Below are 19,389 nucleotides of genomic sequence, written 5' to 3' on the forward strand. Positions count from 1 at the left end.
TTTTAGTAATTATTTTGAAGTAGACCCAAATAATCTATGAACTAGTTCCTGCTCAAATGTTGTGGTGTCTTAACTGCTTCTTGAATATGGTTTTCTATCTCTTCGAAGATGACTGTCTGCAAATACAGTACAAGTTTAAATACTGGTATACCGTGTCATACAGAGGCACAGGTACAAGCATATGGAACCATTTGAATATGATGAGAAAGTCTATTTGTTGAAAAAGGGGCTTACTAGCACTGATAATTTTGTTCTTTATGTTTTATATATGGAAGAGATCAGTAATTACAAGATAAATACAGAATCAAATGATCAGAGCCAACATTTTTCTTAGTGAATAAAGTTTTGAGCATTTTGAAATTAGAGTAAATCATTTAAGTTTTCTTTTCTAAAAGTGTTCTGTAATATATTGGAAAGAAGTCACCGAATATTAGCATAACTGGCCAGTCACTCTAGGTAGGCTTTATGCCAGTTTTTTACCCTTGCATTTTGTGTCGTTTTTGAAATTGGCATTTTTGTCTCGTATCCAAGACTACATCTATCTTGTTTTAAGCATATTACTGCATTTAATGTTTTTGTCTGTATTCTATATATGTTCCTTTGCAACATATTGTTCAGTCTTAGTTTCAAAGTGAATGTTTAGAATATGTTTGAGAAAAACTAGGTGCAACTTGTGATTCTTGAAAATACATACTCTATACAGTACTACTGTTATGTGAATAGTTATGTCCGTGCCTAGGGCCACTTTTGATTAGATTCCAAATCTTTGGCTCCTTGAGGCTAGGTTTCTTTGTATGAATCATCTTAACTGGCAGCAGTTTAGGTATCCAAACAGTGGTAACTGCCAATTTTCTCTAATTTAATTGAAGGCTCATGATGCTGAACGAGTGGCCTCATTGGGAGGGAATCTTTGCTCAGTTGCTTCATTGGCTCTTAATGTCATTAATTTCTGAGTGTGACACATTCATGTTGCGGCTAAGAGTAATTACAGTACCTGTTCCATTTTCTTTATTTCAGTGCAGCGACATCTACCTTTCCTTTTTCCTTAATTTGATACTGATATTTGCCTGTCATTTACAGTACTTATAATATTTGTCTTGGCATACTGTCTTTTCTGTCAAAGAACCTCCAGCTACTATCATGGTTTAGCTTCTGTATTTAGAGGCTTGGAATTGCATAAAATGTACTGTATTTCCCAGTTGCTTGTGAAGGACTTCTTGTATATTGTGCTCCTTTTGTTTAAGACAAAAATCCAAATACAGTCACATTCTGCTGGCGTGTGCTTATGCTTCACTTAAAAAAATTATGTGTAGACAAATCTGTTTGTTACAAATCAGCCTGCTTTGTCTTTCAGCCCCCTTCAGAAGCTGTTTCTCAATTTCTTTTCATCCTGTGTTATGCTATTAACGCAGGTCTGTGTATTTTGGAATGGGGTAGACAAAAATTGCATTATTTTAATGTTTCACAGCTAAAATATTGAAGCCCTGTGACCTGTCAGTATTTTTGTTTTTGAGGCAATTGGCCATTGCATTCTGAAGGATATTCCATAATCCGGGAGAGTTTCAGCGTTCATCATGTCACTGCAAGTGCTATAGGAAAAGTTTTATGTTGTACAGCACCCAGAAAATTGTTTTCACTCGGCAGGATCTTTGAATGTGAAAATGATGTGTGATTTGATGCTGTATGGATTGTATGGATGCTAGATTTTAGAACATCAATTTTTCAGAGATGTCCAGGTGTGCTTACTGTGAGTTAACAAGGTTTAAAAAATAATTCATTAAGTTTATGTACTTTACAATATAGTAAGCCTTACATACAGCTACTGAGTAATTGTACCAGTTTTTACAAGCTGTACCAGTTCTTGGCCAGCTGCAATTTTGTCTTAAGTGATTTTATTCCACAATCATGCACTTGAAGTGGTTTATTTTACAAGTGACCTAAATTACAACACTCCTGAGAATTTCGTGGTCTTTCGTTGAATTGAATGCAAACTCAGCACCTGCTGCTTCTGCTACTTTGAAGTCATAAGAATGGTTCATTTTCATCTCTCTAAATAATCATCTTTTCAGGCACCGAACAATTTTATTTTGAGCACATATTTATAATGGTATGCACAGCCTCCCAGATGCTCTTATATAAACACTTTCTGTTTCCTGTTCCATTCAGATTTATTTTCTTTCACGTGTCTAAACTGATGTGGTTTGCTAAAACATGTGATTTTTAATATATTAAGCAGCACTAATATTCTTTTCAGTCTGATAACCTAAGTGACACCTGGAGCCTGATGTTGAATGAATAATAAGCTAAGTCTCAGGGAGCACTGTTTGTGGTGCAGAGTAATTGAATTAGTACTCCAAATTTAAATGTGCACCTGTGATACCACAGGCTTTTGTGATGTGTGTAGCTTTCAGAAATACTGTACCTTTTACAGATTCAATAGTACAGCTTTTCTTTGTGAATTTTTTCAGTGTCTGAGGGATTAAGACTAAAGGCTTTGTGATCACAGCATTTTTCACTCACTCTTGCATTCAAGGAATGAGATGCACTTGCCTGTAAAGGTCAACTTGCATCAGTGTTAGAAAAATACTTTATAGTCACGATGAATGATCAGCTAACCATGGAAAGGAATGACTGTTCACCCTGTCTTTATGGCAAAAAAACACTGCTGATGTTTATGAACTGAAGTAGTAAAGTGGAAAATGAAATTGAACACCTTTGTTGCACTTTCTAAACACTGATTTACACATGCAATGCAATTTTTCAAAAGATATTCCACAGCATTTTCATATAGTTCAGTTTCTAGTAATTAATAAACCAATTACTCTAATGGTACTTGCTTAACCAGCTTCCGACCATCCAGTTATTATATCTGGAGTTCCTTTCGGGAATTGATAATCTTGACAGATAGTACTCTAGATCTATGACAGTGGTACTGCAAACTTGTTTTGCTACTTCTATGTGGTTCTTCTTAGGCATTTTAGAGTGAGGTAAGATGCTTTAGCTAATAAGAGATAGCTATCCCAGTAACTCACAAAGTTTACACCTGTAATCAGCTGTCATGCTCATTTCTATAACTTTTGTTTATATTTATATATTAAAGTTCTTTAGACTGATGCAATTAGGTTTCCTTGTGATGCAAGATAGTTTAGTAATTATCCATATATATATTTCCTTCCTCAGCAGTAAGTTTTTCAACTTCTAATGGTATTACAGTAAACCCACCCCCGCATTCGCGGGGGATGCATACCGCACCCCCCAAATAGCTAAAATCTGCCTGTTTTGATAGTTTAAACACGAAAAAACCCTCTAAAATGCTTATACCTGAATATTTTAATAGTTTTATCACAAAAAGTTCATTTAGTCATGAAAATTATATGAAAATACAGTAATTATAGTCTGTTTAACATTCTAAGGTCGCTGGGGTGGGGCCAGGAAAAGAATACAGCAGTTTCAAACGCCTCGTTGTTTTAAAAGTTTTGCCCTGTTAGTGCTTGTTCAAGTGAAATTTAAAAAAAAATGTTATTCATTTAAAGATAACATCGAAACATATTAGGCTTGACATATTTGCAGTACAAGCCTAAATCATCTTCATAAAAACAAAGAGACATGGCATTATTTTTGGCCGCCGCTGCCAAACGGTGGTCACCTCAAGCAGCCAGTCACTGGACAGTATTGATAGCCCAAGGGATAGCCAAAGTGGATCAAATCTCCCCACAGCCAACATCTTTTCTCCCAGGTCAAGTAAACTGTTTATAACATTTTAAAATGTTTCATATTAAGGAAACAAGGGTGCCCTGTACTGTCATTGGGTCTGCTATTAGGCAGGAAGTATTTTCTTAATACAAGCCTTTGTTCAGGTGCTATTCTAAGCTCATGATCTTAGACGGTGACCACTTACATTATTTTCATTACATGAACTTAGAGGACCTTACTTATGTTCAGGGTAGAATTCTCCTAGTTTTCAACGTTTCTATTTAAGTCTTTAATAGCATAAGAATGATGTTTATTTCTCTGTTACTATTTCACCGGTGACACGGGACCCCGATCCAGAAAAAGGATTTTGACAAAGGAAAATCTATTTCTGGAGGGGCCCGTGTCACCCGGTGACCCACCCCTGTTTTTCATTCTCTCCCTCCCTTGATAAACTTCATTCTAGTGAGGTGGGTGCTAACATGGAATGCGGCAGTGTTGCCTTGTATACAGTCCAGCATGGGCTTGTATCGCACCTCTCGTTGGGGACTTTTGACATTGGGAATCTCTATAGGATAAGGTTCCGTGTTTTTGTAGTTCATTTTTCCATACACGACTCCATCTAGTGGAGCTCACTCTGGGGGTAGTAACTCCAGCATTCCATTTAGCTTTCTCTGGTATCTAGGGAATTACCTAGAAATAAGTGCTGAATGGACTATTTCACCGGGTGACACGGGCCCTTTTAAATAGATTTTTCCTTTGTCAAAATCCTTTATTTTTCTCTCCTAAATGATCAGTAGCTTATTTAACCAGCAGAGGCACTGAAAAAATACAGTTATGTAACCATAAACAAATGCTAATATGTAATATGGACAATAATCAAATGGTTTGAAAAGCCATTCCTGCTTTTAAGAGTGTTAATGCATTAAACACATTATGGTATTATTATAAGAACTATGATTATTATTTCCAAAAGCACACAAAGAAAGGAAAATCATTAAGAACAACCAAAAATTACTCGTTATTTCTTTAGAAAACGAAGTACAGTAAATGCCAGAACTCGGGTAAAGACATAAACAAGGGATTAACCTCGAGGTTGAGATTTAAAAGGATAAATAGATCTGGCAACGCTGTATTCTTTTCCTGGCCCCACCCTAGCGATCTTAGAATGTTGAACAGACTATAGTGAATATTTCTCAGTGAAAAATACTGCGAATGGGCGAATTTTCCACGAATAATGTGTACAGTATATACGTTTACCACAGAGAAATCGGCAAATAGGTGAGTCCACGAATAGTGAGACCGCGAATATGGGGGGTTTACTGTATAGATTACCTGTGCAATTCTTGTCCTCTAATTAAGCTATCTATAGATTTTACAAAGTCTCATAAGTCTGATTTCTTGAAGCAATTTATTGTGACTTCTTTTATTTACTCGGGTTTTTGTCTCACATTCGTTTTTGAGGATGTGATAGGTTTTTGTCAGGTCCATAGTGGTAAGCTATTAGGGAACTGTCCCTACATAGATCTTCTTACTGTCAGGTCATTTTGTTTCCCAATTGTAGACATAGTACGAGTCTAGAAATTTGGATTTTCTCCCAAGACCACTTGCCCTAAGTACTTTTGGAAGCCCTCGTTCACATAAGGGTTGTCCCACCACATGTATTGATTTCTGTTAAGTAGGAAATTTCTTATCAGGTAAGATACAGGTCCTTATAGAGCTATTACTTGGGGATCTGAAGCTGATAGAGCAGTGGGGATAGGCCAGAGGTGATGTTCAGTAATTATTAGATAAGGAACCTCAAGTGACATTATTCTTAATTTAGGAAGACAGAATCTACTTTGGGAAGGAGGAGTTTTATATTCCTTTTCTTTCATATTTCGAAGCTTTCAGCCAAAAGTCTGTCCGAAAATATTAGGAATTAAACATGCTGAGAGATCTTTATGGCCATTAACATGCACACGTACACAAAACTGGTTACAAATGTAGACCTTCTCTCCTCTTACTAATTGACTGGACTAAGTGCCATGGCCAGGCTTCCCTTTGAGAACAGCACAGCTTGTTTTTGTCCTTGGTATCGTTTGCTAATGATGTTACATGTGACACTAGTATCTTGTTAAAAGATTAACCTTTTATTATAGTGAAAACTAAATAATTATCATAGGTATAGAGAGTTGTCCAATATTAGGCAGAGCGTTTGTCAGTGTTCATGAGTGCCAGTACTCCAGTAAGAGGAACAAAAGACTTCTCCCACCAACTGAACTATGTGATAGTGTGGAACCTTAACAAAATGTGGATGTTGCTCTGCAAAGAAGCTCATAACACGCACTATTTCTTGAGTAAAAGTTTTGATCCCAGAAAGGGGTTAGTGCCATCAGCGCACCTCACGTGGTGCACTGTAGGCATTACTTAAGGGTCTTTGCAGCATCCCTTGGGCCTCTAGTTGCAATCCCTCATTTCTTTTACTTTACCTCCGTTCATATACTCTTTCTTCCATCTTCCCTTCGACCCTCTCTAAAAATTGTTTCCTAATCAACTGCTAGGTTTTGCCTTATTACACCTTTCAAATCTTCTTACTGTCAATTTCCCTTTCAGTGCTGAATGACATCATAGGTCCCATTGCTAGGGCCTTTGACCTAAATTCTATATTCTGTTCTGTTCTAAAAGTTTTTGGTAGATTACAGAACAGGATCTCTTCCAACAGTGGTTGAATTCATGATTACCATTGTTGAGTGGAAGGAAACCAACAAGTGGGCAGTATTCTAATAGATAGAACAAAATACTGTATACTGTATAAAGCATGTAGCATCAGTTCTGTCATTTATGAAAAACAGGAAGCCTTACAGACATTGGCTAGTTTTCTAGTAGCATTAGATAATGGATTTGTCAGCTGGTGCAAAACAGAAGCCTCTGAGCTGGAGGTAATACCAGTAACCTATAATAATTATTTGTTTGTATTTTGATAGAAACATCGCACTTACAATATCCTATTTTTCTGTGCTGTGTGTTTTTACAGTGAAATAGATAGAATTAAATTCACGCTACGTCATAATTTTTAAATTGAATAATTTCTGTGATTTACCAGCAAAGAAAATGCAGGATCATTCAGTCGAAAACTCAAGAGCTAGTGTTATTATTAAAGGCAAGGTTGCATCTTGCCTTCTCAGCCAAAGCCTTATCACTTGAGTTAACTTTGCATCAAATATATGAACCAATTAGTGGCCAGTGTTGTTGTGATGCCAGTGTCTGTTTAAAAATCAGTCAGTACAGTAAATCTATTAGTGATTGTTGCTGTGAGCCTCACCTGTGTTGGTGTAACCTATTGCTCAGTGCTGTATAATGATTTCCTGATGAGAAGGGACAGGGCTGTTGTTTAACATTTTTAAAAAATCAGTGGTGATGTGATGGAATATCTCTGAGGGTGCATGTTTTAACAGCAAATGTGTCAGATATACCTCTTTCAGGAATCGTCACCTTTGAGATGCATTTAATTTCAAATTCCAGCTTCAGATATTTAAGCCCTTGGGTGAAAGTACACTTTCATATTTCTTACTGCAACTTGCAAATGCTACCACTCATTTGTTGCAGTTCTTGCCCTCAACACTACACAGTTCTTGTCTGCAACTCTACACAGGACATGAATTTCCTACTTCAGTCCATTATTCTGCCCTGGTAAATTACAAAGGAGCATGGCTAAATGTTTTACAGTTTTACCTTAAAATAAATGAACTGTTATTTTATAAGGAAACTGGAAGTGCCTTCCAGCATAATAGAGGCATTTAATAGCAAAATGAGGAAGAACTACAATAAATGAAGTGGGGGATTTTTTTCCCTGTTCGTATGCAGCATAGCTTGGTAGCCCATCAAAAGTTTAGGTTAGTTTGAAATGCCCAACTCTTGTAGAAGTAGCATATGCAATATTGATTTTCAGCAGTTTGGTATTCATCATTCAGACCATGAAATCAAGGGTATGAGCAGTAGTTCACCAAAATCCAAGAACAGATAGTGTACAGGGAAGATTGATCATCAAAAGTGGATATGCAAGGTAGAAACCTAACAATCAGACCAAAAGAATGGAAAAGTGTGCAGAGTTAGTGAGTAGTTTTTGGAATGAGTAAAGCTCTCGTGGCTCCCCATACTGCACCATTCAGAGTACTGCACACTTCTTGAGCTCACAAAGAGATATAAAAGGGTCCCGTAACCCTGAATAAGAAGTGAGAGGAGCAAGTTCCTATGTGAAAGTGTAGGTACAAAGGGGGATAGATGGCCATAATGCTTAGTAATCCCAGGCTACCCTCCACTTTTTTGGTCAAGTTCAAGTATATACAGTACTTTACAAGATATTTAATTGCCTAAAGACTCATAAAAAGCAAAGGCAGATGAAATTAAGGTCATAAAATAGAGCATAGCTCATGCAGAGTTGAATCCCAGACAAGAGGTTCTGATTTAGAGATGACAATTTTGCACCAGGGAGTTTGGCAAATAAACTGACCTACCCTAACAGTCATAAAATGCATTGGGGCAAAAAAAAAAAAACAGTGCATGGAAAAAAGTGTTTCATGTAGCATGACAGCATAATACACATGTGGAAAGCTATCCCATCTCATGAAATAAATCCTAATGTTGATTTGTCCTCAGAACACTGTTGAAGGGTACTCACTGATACCTTTTCCAAAATGCTCTTTGGGCTCATGAGAAAGGTTGTATCATTCTAAGAGAATAGTAGACAAAATAATGGGATCAACGGCTCACACTGATTGCTACTCAAAGAATTTTCTTTGAAAAAATGGCAAGCAAAGGGCACATGAGTGGTTTTTATTGGGACAGAGAATGTAAGGGTTGAAGCCAGATTGATATTGTATGATAGCAGCTTATAGATAGAATAGCAGTCACTAGGCTGAGATGATTGATTAGTCCCTATTAATCCACAGATCTTGGCAGTTATCAAACATCAGCGCATTTAGATCTATGACACTATCTGTCAAGACTAACTTCTAAATGTTTTCCTCAAGGAGATTAACCATCAAGCCACATACAGGGTAGCTTGGTGAGTTAATCTCTTGGGATTTTTTTTAAGGATTTTTTCAACTATTAGATTAAGACAATGAAAATGCTTGTTATTATTCAAATGCAAAAATAAGACTTTGTGGTACCCAACTGTGTTTGCTAATCCACCTTAGATTCTTAAATGTAACCAATCTACTACTACTTTCAATTTCAGTCATAGCTGCCAACTTACTTTTTCAAATGCCACAAGATATGATTTCCATGACCCATATAAGTAATCATGCTAAGTAGAACAGCACTTTATGATTTTGAGAAAATAATCCTACATGTCATAGTTCCTTGCTTAAGTAAAATGATTGTTAATCCAGATGTCTTCTGTACATATTGTATATGACGAATGAATTAAGAAAATTAAAAGCTTGAAACATGAATGATTTATAATAGAATGGTTATATTAAGGTGTTGAGCATGTTTGATCATTCAGTGGAGAAAATAGGAAAGGTAACGTAGTGATTCTTGTTTAATACGTAACTTAGTCATTGAATTGCTTGCTTAAGCCTTGGCATTTCTGTGACAGGCCCTGCACGAGCATCGTAGTGGTTATTACTAAGCCATCTCTCAGCGCTTCTCTTCCTACTGTCCTGTGCTCCTGAATTCTCAAGTGACACGGCATTGTGGGAACTCACAACTACTAATGGCGGACTTTTGGTGGCTAATTGGCGTCTGTCTTCTTGGTTAAGTCACTGGCTGTAAATATGAGGGTGCTTTTAATTGCAAGCAATGATATATATGTATAAATTCTGTTGACATTCAACAATATTCTGCATGTTGCATTGTTAGGGCTCATTACTAACCACCAAACAATTTATATATTGAAATGATTTTTTGTGATTTTACAGTTTGAGCTAACTCAACATTGCAAAGAAGGGTTAAATGGAACTTCTTTTTCAGTAAAATGTGATGTTTCATATCAGGGTGTTAACGTTGGCTAAATATTGTGGTCATATTAGGAAAACAAAATGTAAAGATGTTTAGAAGAGTTTTGCGAGTTACAATAATGTAAACTATACTTAACAGATGATTGAACTTTAGATTACTCTTGATTGTCAATTAGCACAATACAGGTACAGTTGTACTCAGTGAAAGTGTGATAATTAGATGGCATAGTAGTGTTACCTGTATACCTTTCTAGCTAGGAAGACTTTCTTCTGTCACTTTTGATTGGCGTGGACCTCAGAGAAAAGCATTCACTGCCATAACTTTTTCTCTTAATATCATTGCTGTCATACATATGTCAAATTAAATAAATGTCTTGATTAAGAACTTATAAAAGCCTATTTGCAGCTTACTGATTTTTTGGGCCACACTCCTTTGCTCAGTTTAGTGGTAGGCATGCCTTCTAAGCCGTAAAGTTGGTTGAAGGAAAAGGAAAATTATGGATCAATTCTCAGATCAAGATTGTGGCATTAATTTGAGCCAGCTTATCAGGGGAAAGTACTTTTTTATGTTAATATCGTGTCATTCATCTGTTTAGATACTTTAAGTTAGTATCCCCTTTGTTTATGCCTCGGCAGTCTTTTACCCTTGGCCATCATGTATTACATCTCAACCCTGAGTACAGTAACCTGAATAATTACTTTGCATACTGTATAGACCTAACTAGTTGCCTCGGGCTGTCGATTGTTCATTTAGAGAATTGTTTTCCGGATTCTTGATTAGGGATGTTTGGACATTTCTCCCTAGATGTCAAATGCCAACCCGAATGCTTATTCCCAGTCAGTTTGCTGACGTATATTACAAAGTAGTAGAGTACTGTATATTGTTGCTTGGGACTTGGGCCACCCAAATCTAGTTTTACTGATATGACCAGCAGCCACTGGACGTGCAAATTTAAAAATTTCACATGGGAATCTCATTCAGTTATTTTAATAGATTTCTCTTTGGGAAGAGATTTTCTTGCTTCTGTTATTGTTGGTTTTTTTTTTACTGTGCTTCCACTAATTTTGTCATGTCTGCCTAACCAGCAATATGCCGACTAAGTTTAGTCGTTAAAATTTTTTTTAAATACATATAAATGGTTCAGTACAGTATTTAAAAGATTGCTTGACTAACCATGATGCATACATGTGTGTGATGTGGTTTTTGCTTTTTATTAATATGAGTGTAATTTCCATATACTTTGTGGCACGCACACAATTCAACTGTGACGGGAAACTGTAAATTAAAATTGCAGCTCTGTTTATTAAGTGAATACTGTATTTAAACAATTTACATCAGCTAAGACATGGTAGCTTCATACCATTTGCACTGTGTTTATCTTTGTTAACAGGTTTATTTTGTACTTGAAACCTGAACTTGTTCATTTTGTCTTGTAAAATATAAAATTGATTTTAGGGTATCTGGACATGTCAACCCAAATGTTGGCACATTCATATATTTAAATTACAAACCTTTTACTTTGACTGAATCTATTAGGCCTGGTCAAGGGAAGTAGAATAAGGTATGAATTGTTAGTTGGAATGTGCAAAGTGAGAAGTAAAGATAGGGTAGACATCCAAAAATAAGGAGAACCTCTCTACTTCTTATCATACACACTTTCTTTACAAGCCTAGTTACCTGCAGATGTTCGGTAAAGCTGTTCTTCATACTTAAAGTGTTTGTTGCTTTTACCTTATTTTATTACTGTTCTTCAACTCACTATTCATAAATTTCTTAAGGTGACTATATTTGTTAGTACTTGTTGTTGCAACAAAATTATGGTAATTATTTGTGTGTGTGTGTGTGTGTATGCTATTGAACTATGTAATAAATGAAAACCCTTACATTAAATTTGAAGTGTGGACTGTTGGCCTACATCAAGTCAATGCAAAAACCTTTAACCAGCATGCTGGTCATTTCCAGTTAAAAGTAAGTGATACTTGAAGAGAAGAGTATATATCATCAGCTTCTTCATAAATAGCTACTATTCAGTATGGATAAAATTCACAGAGTTTTGCAATTGAGGTAATCTCAGCAGAATTGGTTAAAGCAAGTATTGCCTCATAAATGCAAACCTGATATTCTTACTCTTTAAGCGTATTTCTCTCGACCCTAGTGTCAGTACACATCTATTGCCCAATGCCCAGAAGAAAGTGAGTCTGACAGCAGGTGAAACAATGGGACTCTCGTGACTGTGGTCTTCTGAATGATTCCTTTGCAAGTAACAATCAGCAGTTCATATATTAATCCTTCAACTTTGATTAAGTTTAGTTACTTTAACAGTGATGATATGTTCATGTGTACGAAAAAGATTTTCTAAAATTTTTGTTTTTCAATTGATAAGTGTTCTTTGTGTATCATTATGCCACTGCTGTATTAATATTATTTTTAATAATGGTAGCATTTTCATTTTATGATTAAACTATTTTAAACTAGGTAACCCATAGAGCCCAGGCTCCTACAATTAAAAGCATTTGTATATAGGTGTGTGTTAGTGTGTGTAAATATTGTGATTTATTGCCAAATACTTGTGAAACCCAAGGGATTATATGAAAGCTAAAACAAAAGGCACTCCTTGTCCAGGAGCTTTGGAGTAAGCTTTTCCTAGTACTGAACCTTTTTTTTTGTTAAAGTTTTGCCATTGATTCTTTAGGATATCAGCCGTTTGAGTGTGATCAGGGTATTGCTGTTTGTTTTCATCGCCTATAGTGCACATGCCCCAAGTTTGGTGTGAGTAAGGTGGTAGTTTAGGGCCTTTTATCAAATGAGAGACATAAGCTTTGAGTTAAAGGATGGAAAATGCAAAAAAAAAAAAAAAAAAAAATGAAAAAACAAAATATCAGAAACCCTTTGTCATCAAGTTCCTTATTGAGAGAGAGAGAGAGAGAGAGATAGAGAGAGTGAATGAGTGTCTGACACTTAATCCAGTTCTGCCATGACAAATCAAAATGTTTCAGAATCTGAACTGGAAGATTTAGTGGCTATAATTTGGCTGATGCCTTGGCTAAAATTCATGGCCCCCAGTGACAGTGTGACATTAAGAGTTACTGGCCCATGCACTTGTTAGTTTTGTGCTTATAGATGCTCTCTTAGACTACATGAGGTTTGTAGATTTGCTGTTCCCAAATTTAGAGGGCAAATCTCATGTTCTGAATAATCATTATGAGTGATTGGAACATTTGCTTGATGCAGCACAACTGAAGTTGACCATTTCTTAACGAGCTTGACAAATTTTTTAAATGTTAATGTAACAATCAGTACTGTAAATTGAAAATTCTGACAATGCTTTACTGTCTGTTAAAACAATTGAAATGACTTGACTAATAAAAACAGTGGGAAGTGAAAATTCTTTTCAAGGTTGTCAGCAGTAATTTTTAACAAAACTAGTTTGAGAGAAAAAATTGTTAACTAGATGTTTTAATACCTGTAGTAAGTAGAATAATCTACTGTATGTAGTAAGTATTTTATTTGTACTGAATGAGGAATGTCATAATTTACTTATTCAATACTTTAGTTTCATTTTCTGGGCAAAATGCAAGCACGGAATTTAGTGCTGACTTACCTAAATAAGAAATTGTCATTGTCAGATACCGTAACGTTATGTAAAAGAACTTGAAAAAAAAAATAAATAGAGACCAGCCAGTAATGCTGGATCTCAGTTGCTGTCTGTCATCATACCTCTCCATTGTTGATGAAGTTACTGTAAGCTGTAATAAAATTTGAACCTTTATTGGCTGAAGGCTGGAAGCTCTCTCAGAAGTGACGTTCAATGGTTTATGCAACATTTTCACTTTCAGTTTTCAGTATTTCTGTTTACTGTACATCTCTTTTGTCTTATTTGCATATGACCTTTTTTTTTTTTACTTTATTTGAAATTTTGTTTTCTTAAATATTGTTTGTGCATACCTTTAACTGATGGGCCTCACATGGTACACTGAAGGCATAAGGTTCTTTGCAGCTTGCAGCATCCCTTTGGCCCCTAGCTGCAACTTTCCACCCTCTCCTAACAATTACACTATCATCCTTTTCAGCACTTGGCCCCTAACCTAAATTTTATTATTCCAGTTCCAATTTAACAGATAAGTCTGGAATATGGGGTTATTCCTTAAAATGTTGGTAAATAGTAGCTCACTGGTATGGTTATGCATATAGGATGTCTGTTAAGTCAATTATATATAGGCCGTACACTTTTGTAAAACATTCAGTACAGTACTAGTCTCGTAGCACAAGTTATGTCAGGGAATATGTCTCTCTTTATTTACATTTTTTTTGTTTCACCATGGTCTTGTAGAGTGTAATAAGTTTTTCCTTTATATCCATGGATACGATTATGTATTTTCAGTTAAGTGCTCATTTCATTAGTTAGTAATTAGACTTGAGTCCATATTGGCTCATTATAAATTGTTGACATAGACTTCAGTGTGATAAGTTAAATGCTTGTCCATATTAACAAAGAACTCCCAATATAATATTGATAAAGGTTAGCTGAGTTTAAGCTGTACGCATATAGCATTGTTATTCAAAGCCAATTCCAAGTGGCATCTCCTAGTCACTAGAAAGTTAGATGTTTACAATAGTCTTACAGACTTGTCATAAAATACTGTAGGCACCAACAGTCAAGAAGTGTTTCCTATTTTTCAGTATGTGTACATGACGAAATTTATATTGACGCACACATCTCATAGTCATAGCTTCTCGACTTGCTCGAAGGGATTAGGTGACAACACCTGTTTTTGTTAGACCACTTGGGGAAAGGTAGCAACGGCAACTTCCAAGAAGATGCAAATCAGGTGTCTTGAATTGATAAATGCATTGTGTTGCAAGCTGACAGTAACTAATTATTGTCAAGTGGGAGATTTAAATATAATTATGTTGCAAGCAGTGTATGTACCAAGTGAGGTAGATTGTCTAGTTTAGATTAAGCTGGCTTCGTGCCAGCAGGGCCCTTGTCCTTACGCAACTCGTAAGAGTGGTAAGGTGTTGAAGGAGAGAAATGGGCTGAAGTGACCTCTGCCCAGCCAACAGATATCCCAGATGAGGTTGCAACTGCAGTTTGAATAGCTCTTTTGCAATTATACCTTTGTATATTATGAATTCCCTTTGTTTATAAAGTAAATTTCCCTTAGCAACTGTATTATTCAATGTGACACCTTCATGTGATGTTTGTATTAATTAGTAAAAGCACTAAGTTTGTTCTGAGAATGGGATTTCTTAGCAGCTTTAGTGCTCTCTCACCAGAGTAATTGTATTATCTTTTAATGATGGTGGTGATGTCTATGAGTGTTTCATTGTTTTGATACTAAATGTGCTTAGTATGTAGTCTAATGCTTAGTCAACTTTCTGAGCATGAGGATCCACAGAGTGGTGAGTTATTACAATACCATGCTTCCAAGTCCAGAGATCTGCCGTTTCCTTAATTGTTGAACAGTGGACTGGTACCCATGGCAGTGGACTTGATGCTGATGCATTTAAGTTTTAAAGAGGGCTGTAATACCAATTTAAAGGGCCATACACAATGGATTTAGTTCTGACTTTTATTGTACTGTAATACAGTATATTTATTTGCATGTGTGTTTGTATCAAACAAATCACTGCCTTAGCCTTACACTTTGGCTTGAAAGTGTGGATTGCATCTCCATTTCTAAGGAAGGAAGAAGATGCAGTCTCCCCTTAAGGAGCATTGTATTCTTGCATCTCTCTCCCTGTGTATTGTAGATCTAGTTTCTAGTTAAAGAATCATCTCCTGTACGCCATATGGTATCGGCTGTACAAGAAGGAAAATGTCAGCATTTGGGGATGTTTCTGACCTTATAATGAAACTGTCAGAAAAATATATTCTCATAATTTCTTGTAAATATAAGAATAAGCATACTTGCCTCTCATAAGTACCATTTACCTTTTTACTGTTTTGGGCAGTCAGCTTTGTGCTGTGCTTGTACAATGCGTCACGATGAGTGAAAAATGCAAGTACGAGGTATATTAAAAAATATCTGACCTTGGTTCATAAAAAATACTCATATTCAGATTGTCTTCTCTGAAATGAAATCTGGTCACTTTTATTAAAAAGAAAAAAAAAAAAGTTTTTTAAGAAAGGATAAAAACTCTATGGATCTGCTTGCCTTATTTGACTTGATAACTTGCTTAAGAATGTGTGTAAATGTTTCCTCTCTCTCTCTCTCTCTCTCTCTCTCTCTCTCTCTCTCTCTCTCTCTCTCTCTCTCTCTCTCTCTCTCTCTCTGGCAGCGGGCAATTGGCAGCTCCATCACGATAATGCATCTTCCCATTCTTCACATTTGATACAGAGTTTCCTGGCCAAACACAACACAACTGTGCTTCATCAGGCTCCCTGCTCGCCCGACATGGCAATGTGTGACTTCTGGCTTTCCCCCAAGCTGAATGTGACAGATCAGCTGTGCGCCATCTCAAAAGAGGCATTCCAGCACTGCTTCCAACAGTTGCAGGACCACTGGGAGAAGTGTGTGGCAGCCCAAGGGGACTACTTTGAAGGAGATTGGTGTAAGACAATTGTATCTAAATATGAGTATTGTTTATGAATAAACATCAGATATTTTTGTAACACACCTCATAAACTACAATAATTCTGGACTCAAGTTTTACTGTTTTCACTTTTTGTCAAAAGAGACTCCATGGTTTCTGGGTGACCAAGCAGGAAAGTTATGGTATCAGTCAAACCAAACATCTTCAGGTTTGGTCATCATACTTTGGCAAACGTTGCAATAGATCCTTGATTGTTGTATATTCCAATATATTAATCTGATTGCCAGTGGCAGATCTGAATAGCTGTCATGTCTCCAGAGATTATTTAAAGACGGCAAGGATGGTGTGGTATATATGTCATCCCTTACTCCCTTTCTTAGCCTATCTTTAATGTTAGACTCATCCCAACAACAATATTCTATTGATAACAATGACCTGTCTTGAGAAATGATATCAATAGAAATCAATATTGAGTCTTGAAAAGCATAATTTTATTGTTTATGCTTTTATTTTCCATGTCTAATCCTGCACCTCTTATGCAGGATTGTCCAATCCATTCAACGGTCAAAGTCTGCCTGTAGATACTATACCAAATGTGTGGATGACTTCTATAGATGAAAATACATGACGGCCTTATGATTATGTACTCAACTTATTTGCTTTGAGAACCTCCATAGGAATTTCCCTTACATTCTTTATAGATCTCCTTGAGTGCTTTCTTCAAAGAGGAGCTCTCTCCACTCCTTCCTCTTCTGAAGGTAAGAGAACCAGCTGCACCACACTTCACTTCCTTAAAGGAGAGCTGTCTCTGCAATACCTTCATGCATTTTGTTTTTTCACTTCCATAGACACCTGTTTTCTTTCCCATATCTTTAAAAGTCCCCATAGCCTTCCTTTCTTCACCTATTCTGTGATACACTTCCTTTCTCATATTACCACCGTCCATTGCATTTATCCATAAATATTTATACAGTACTTCCATTCTTCCACTGACCACATAAATATTCACTGACGACTACCTGGATTCAATTATTTCTCCTAACCTTATTCTTGCTAACCATCACTTTCAACTTTCTATCTCTTAGAAATACTTTCAAACTCTTTCACCAACCTGTGGCTTTATTCACCATCTCCAATTACCATTGCATTATCTGCAAACATCAAGCACTCCACACAATGCATGGTCTCTTTTCTTATTGAACAATCTTTAACTTACAGTTCCTTTTTCTTTCCTGAACTACTTTGAACTATCTAACCTCAGAAATATTCAGCAGCCTTGGAGACAACACATTTTTATCCAAGAGCAACTTTCCTCCAAGTCCGTTCCTCCATTCGTCATAACCTTAATAAAACTTAGCCTTCATCGTAAAAACTCTTGATCTCTCAACATTTTACTTTGTACAAAACATATCCTCAATACCCAACACATCACATAAATTTTATGCAGTTCTTGTATGCCACATGTAACTTTTCTCTTTGACTCTCAGACCTCTCCCACAATTGTTTCTAAACAGACACATGATCGTTTTCAAGCTCTGAGGCTATAAAAGCATAGTCTAATATGTAATCTTTTATAGTAACTCAAAAATGAAACAATATAGTATTAATGTTCAGTAGATTAAAGAATATGGCTGCTAGAAAAGAATTTGAGGAAAGAAATAGAATGGAAAATTCATGTTCCACAACAGTTCGTAAGTATAATTATCTCAGTTTTGTGGTCATGAAGTTTTGATGATGATAAATAATGGCTCTGTATGAAAAAATTACCTTTATTATATTTTTACCAGAAAAGAGAAACCATACTTTTTTCTTGGTGTATAAATACTGAGTGAAATGCTTTACAGTTCTTTACTGTGTTTTGTGTATTTTGTTGATGGTTGTAAATATTAACAAAGATACAACAGTGTATGACTCCAAATGATCATCCATTTTGCCAAATGACGAAGAGTTGTGTACGATTTCATACTATTATCACATGGAAATGCTGTGTGATGTGGTTTATGGTCATTTTGTGGTTACTGGAGAATATGTACTCTGGTACTAATGAAATTAATAATGATTTGGTATTCCAAAATTCCATGCCGTGTCCTAGATGGATAAAGTCATTCTTCTCGATTTGGAACGCCTCTATGGACCACAGGAATAACATTTTCTTGGGAACTTCTTGATAGAAGGCAAGTTTTGAATGTGGATGTATATTTAACGGATGATATCAGTCTTTTTTTTTTTTTTTTTCTTACTGTCAAATAATGTAGCATCATCTGGATTAAAATCACCTGCCAGCATACAGTACCATATTTTTTGTGATATGGGTCAATAAACTAATGATTTAACAATAAATCAGTGTCAAACGTGTATATTCCTAAAAAAACTGACTACTAAGAGAAACTAATGATAGCAATATTAATTTTGCAAATTTGCTCAGCGTATTTACAATATTTTTTGCAATTTTTCATTGATTCAAAATGTACTCAAGTCCGTTTTACCCAGTTTGAAGACGTGAAACATTTGAGCATTTAATTAATTTCAAATACTGCATCTATTACAGTATAAGCTATGATAGCTATAGCAGAAATATATATTCTGTAATTCATTTTACTAAAACCTGTTTAGCAGTTTTATCACGGGAAACACATATAATTCAGATAGTGATTTGGAGCTATGAATATTAAGAGAGTTTCATTTTTATGTCTGCTATAAAATAATCTTCAGGGTATTGTTGCCAAAATATTAGTTTCAAATTTTTTTTATCAACAAATCGGAATTAAATTTTGTTGAATTACAATGGTAATATGTCGTAGAATACATTACATAGAGACTTGCTTGTTAGCACTGTCTTTATACAATAGTTCCATATTTAATAAAAAATTAAGCATTTAGTAGTAGATGAATTTCTTGAATGGTATTTCTCAGTACAAAGTGCAGTAGCACTTCAACTTAACATACACTTAGGAGTCAGGCTTTCTGATAAGTAACACAATCGGTAAAGTAACAGAGATCCTATGTATTATAGCTGCACCTGAATAGTTTTTAAATAACTTACAGCCTACAATTCCACATAGTTCTTAACCTAAACTAAACTGTACTTTACACTTGACATTCTGTTTAAGAGACTTATGCGTAAACGTATCACATCTAAAATGGTAACATAGCAAAACAAATCATTGTTATGCAGCTGATAAGTATAGAAGTCCACTAAGTTGGGGCCATTAAGTC

The 19,389-nt window shown here is 35.7% G+C and overlaps 1 protein-coding gene across 12 annotated transcripts in view; it reads left to right on the top strand.

Annotated features, from left to right (window-relative positions):
* Window positions 1-19,389, top strand: part of LOC136856639 (plasminogen receptor (KT)) — a 59,338-nt gene that overhangs the window by 36,313 nt on the left and 3,636 nt on the right. For 3 of the 12 annotated variants that reach the window (XR_010858439.1, XM_067134613.1, XM_067134614.1), the window contains one exon: window positions 9,275-14,800. The exons of 4 other annotated variants lie outside the window; for them this stretch is intronic. Coding sequence is in view for 5 of the 8 variants with exons in the window: in XM_067134613.1 (XP_066990714.1) it covers window positions 9,275-9,307 (33 nt within the window). In the remaining 3 variants the exon portion in view is untranslated. Of the gene's footprint in view, window positions 1-9,274; window positions 14,801-15,977; window positions 16,192-18,265; window positions 18,348-19,389 lie in introns of those variants that run through there. 5 more of the 12 variants (XM_067134610.1, XM_067134611.1, XR_010858437.1 and 2 more) reach the window with 4 other exon arrangements.

The sequence above is a fragment of the Macrobrachium rosenbergii genome, chromosome 36, assembly GCF_040412425.1.
Source record: "Macrobrachium rosenbergii isolate ZJJX-2024 chromosome 36, ASM4041242v1, whole genome shotgun sequence".
Lineage (NCBI taxonomy): Eukaryota > Metazoa > Arthropoda > Malacostraca > Decapoda > Palaemonidae > Macrobrachium > Macrobrachium rosenbergii.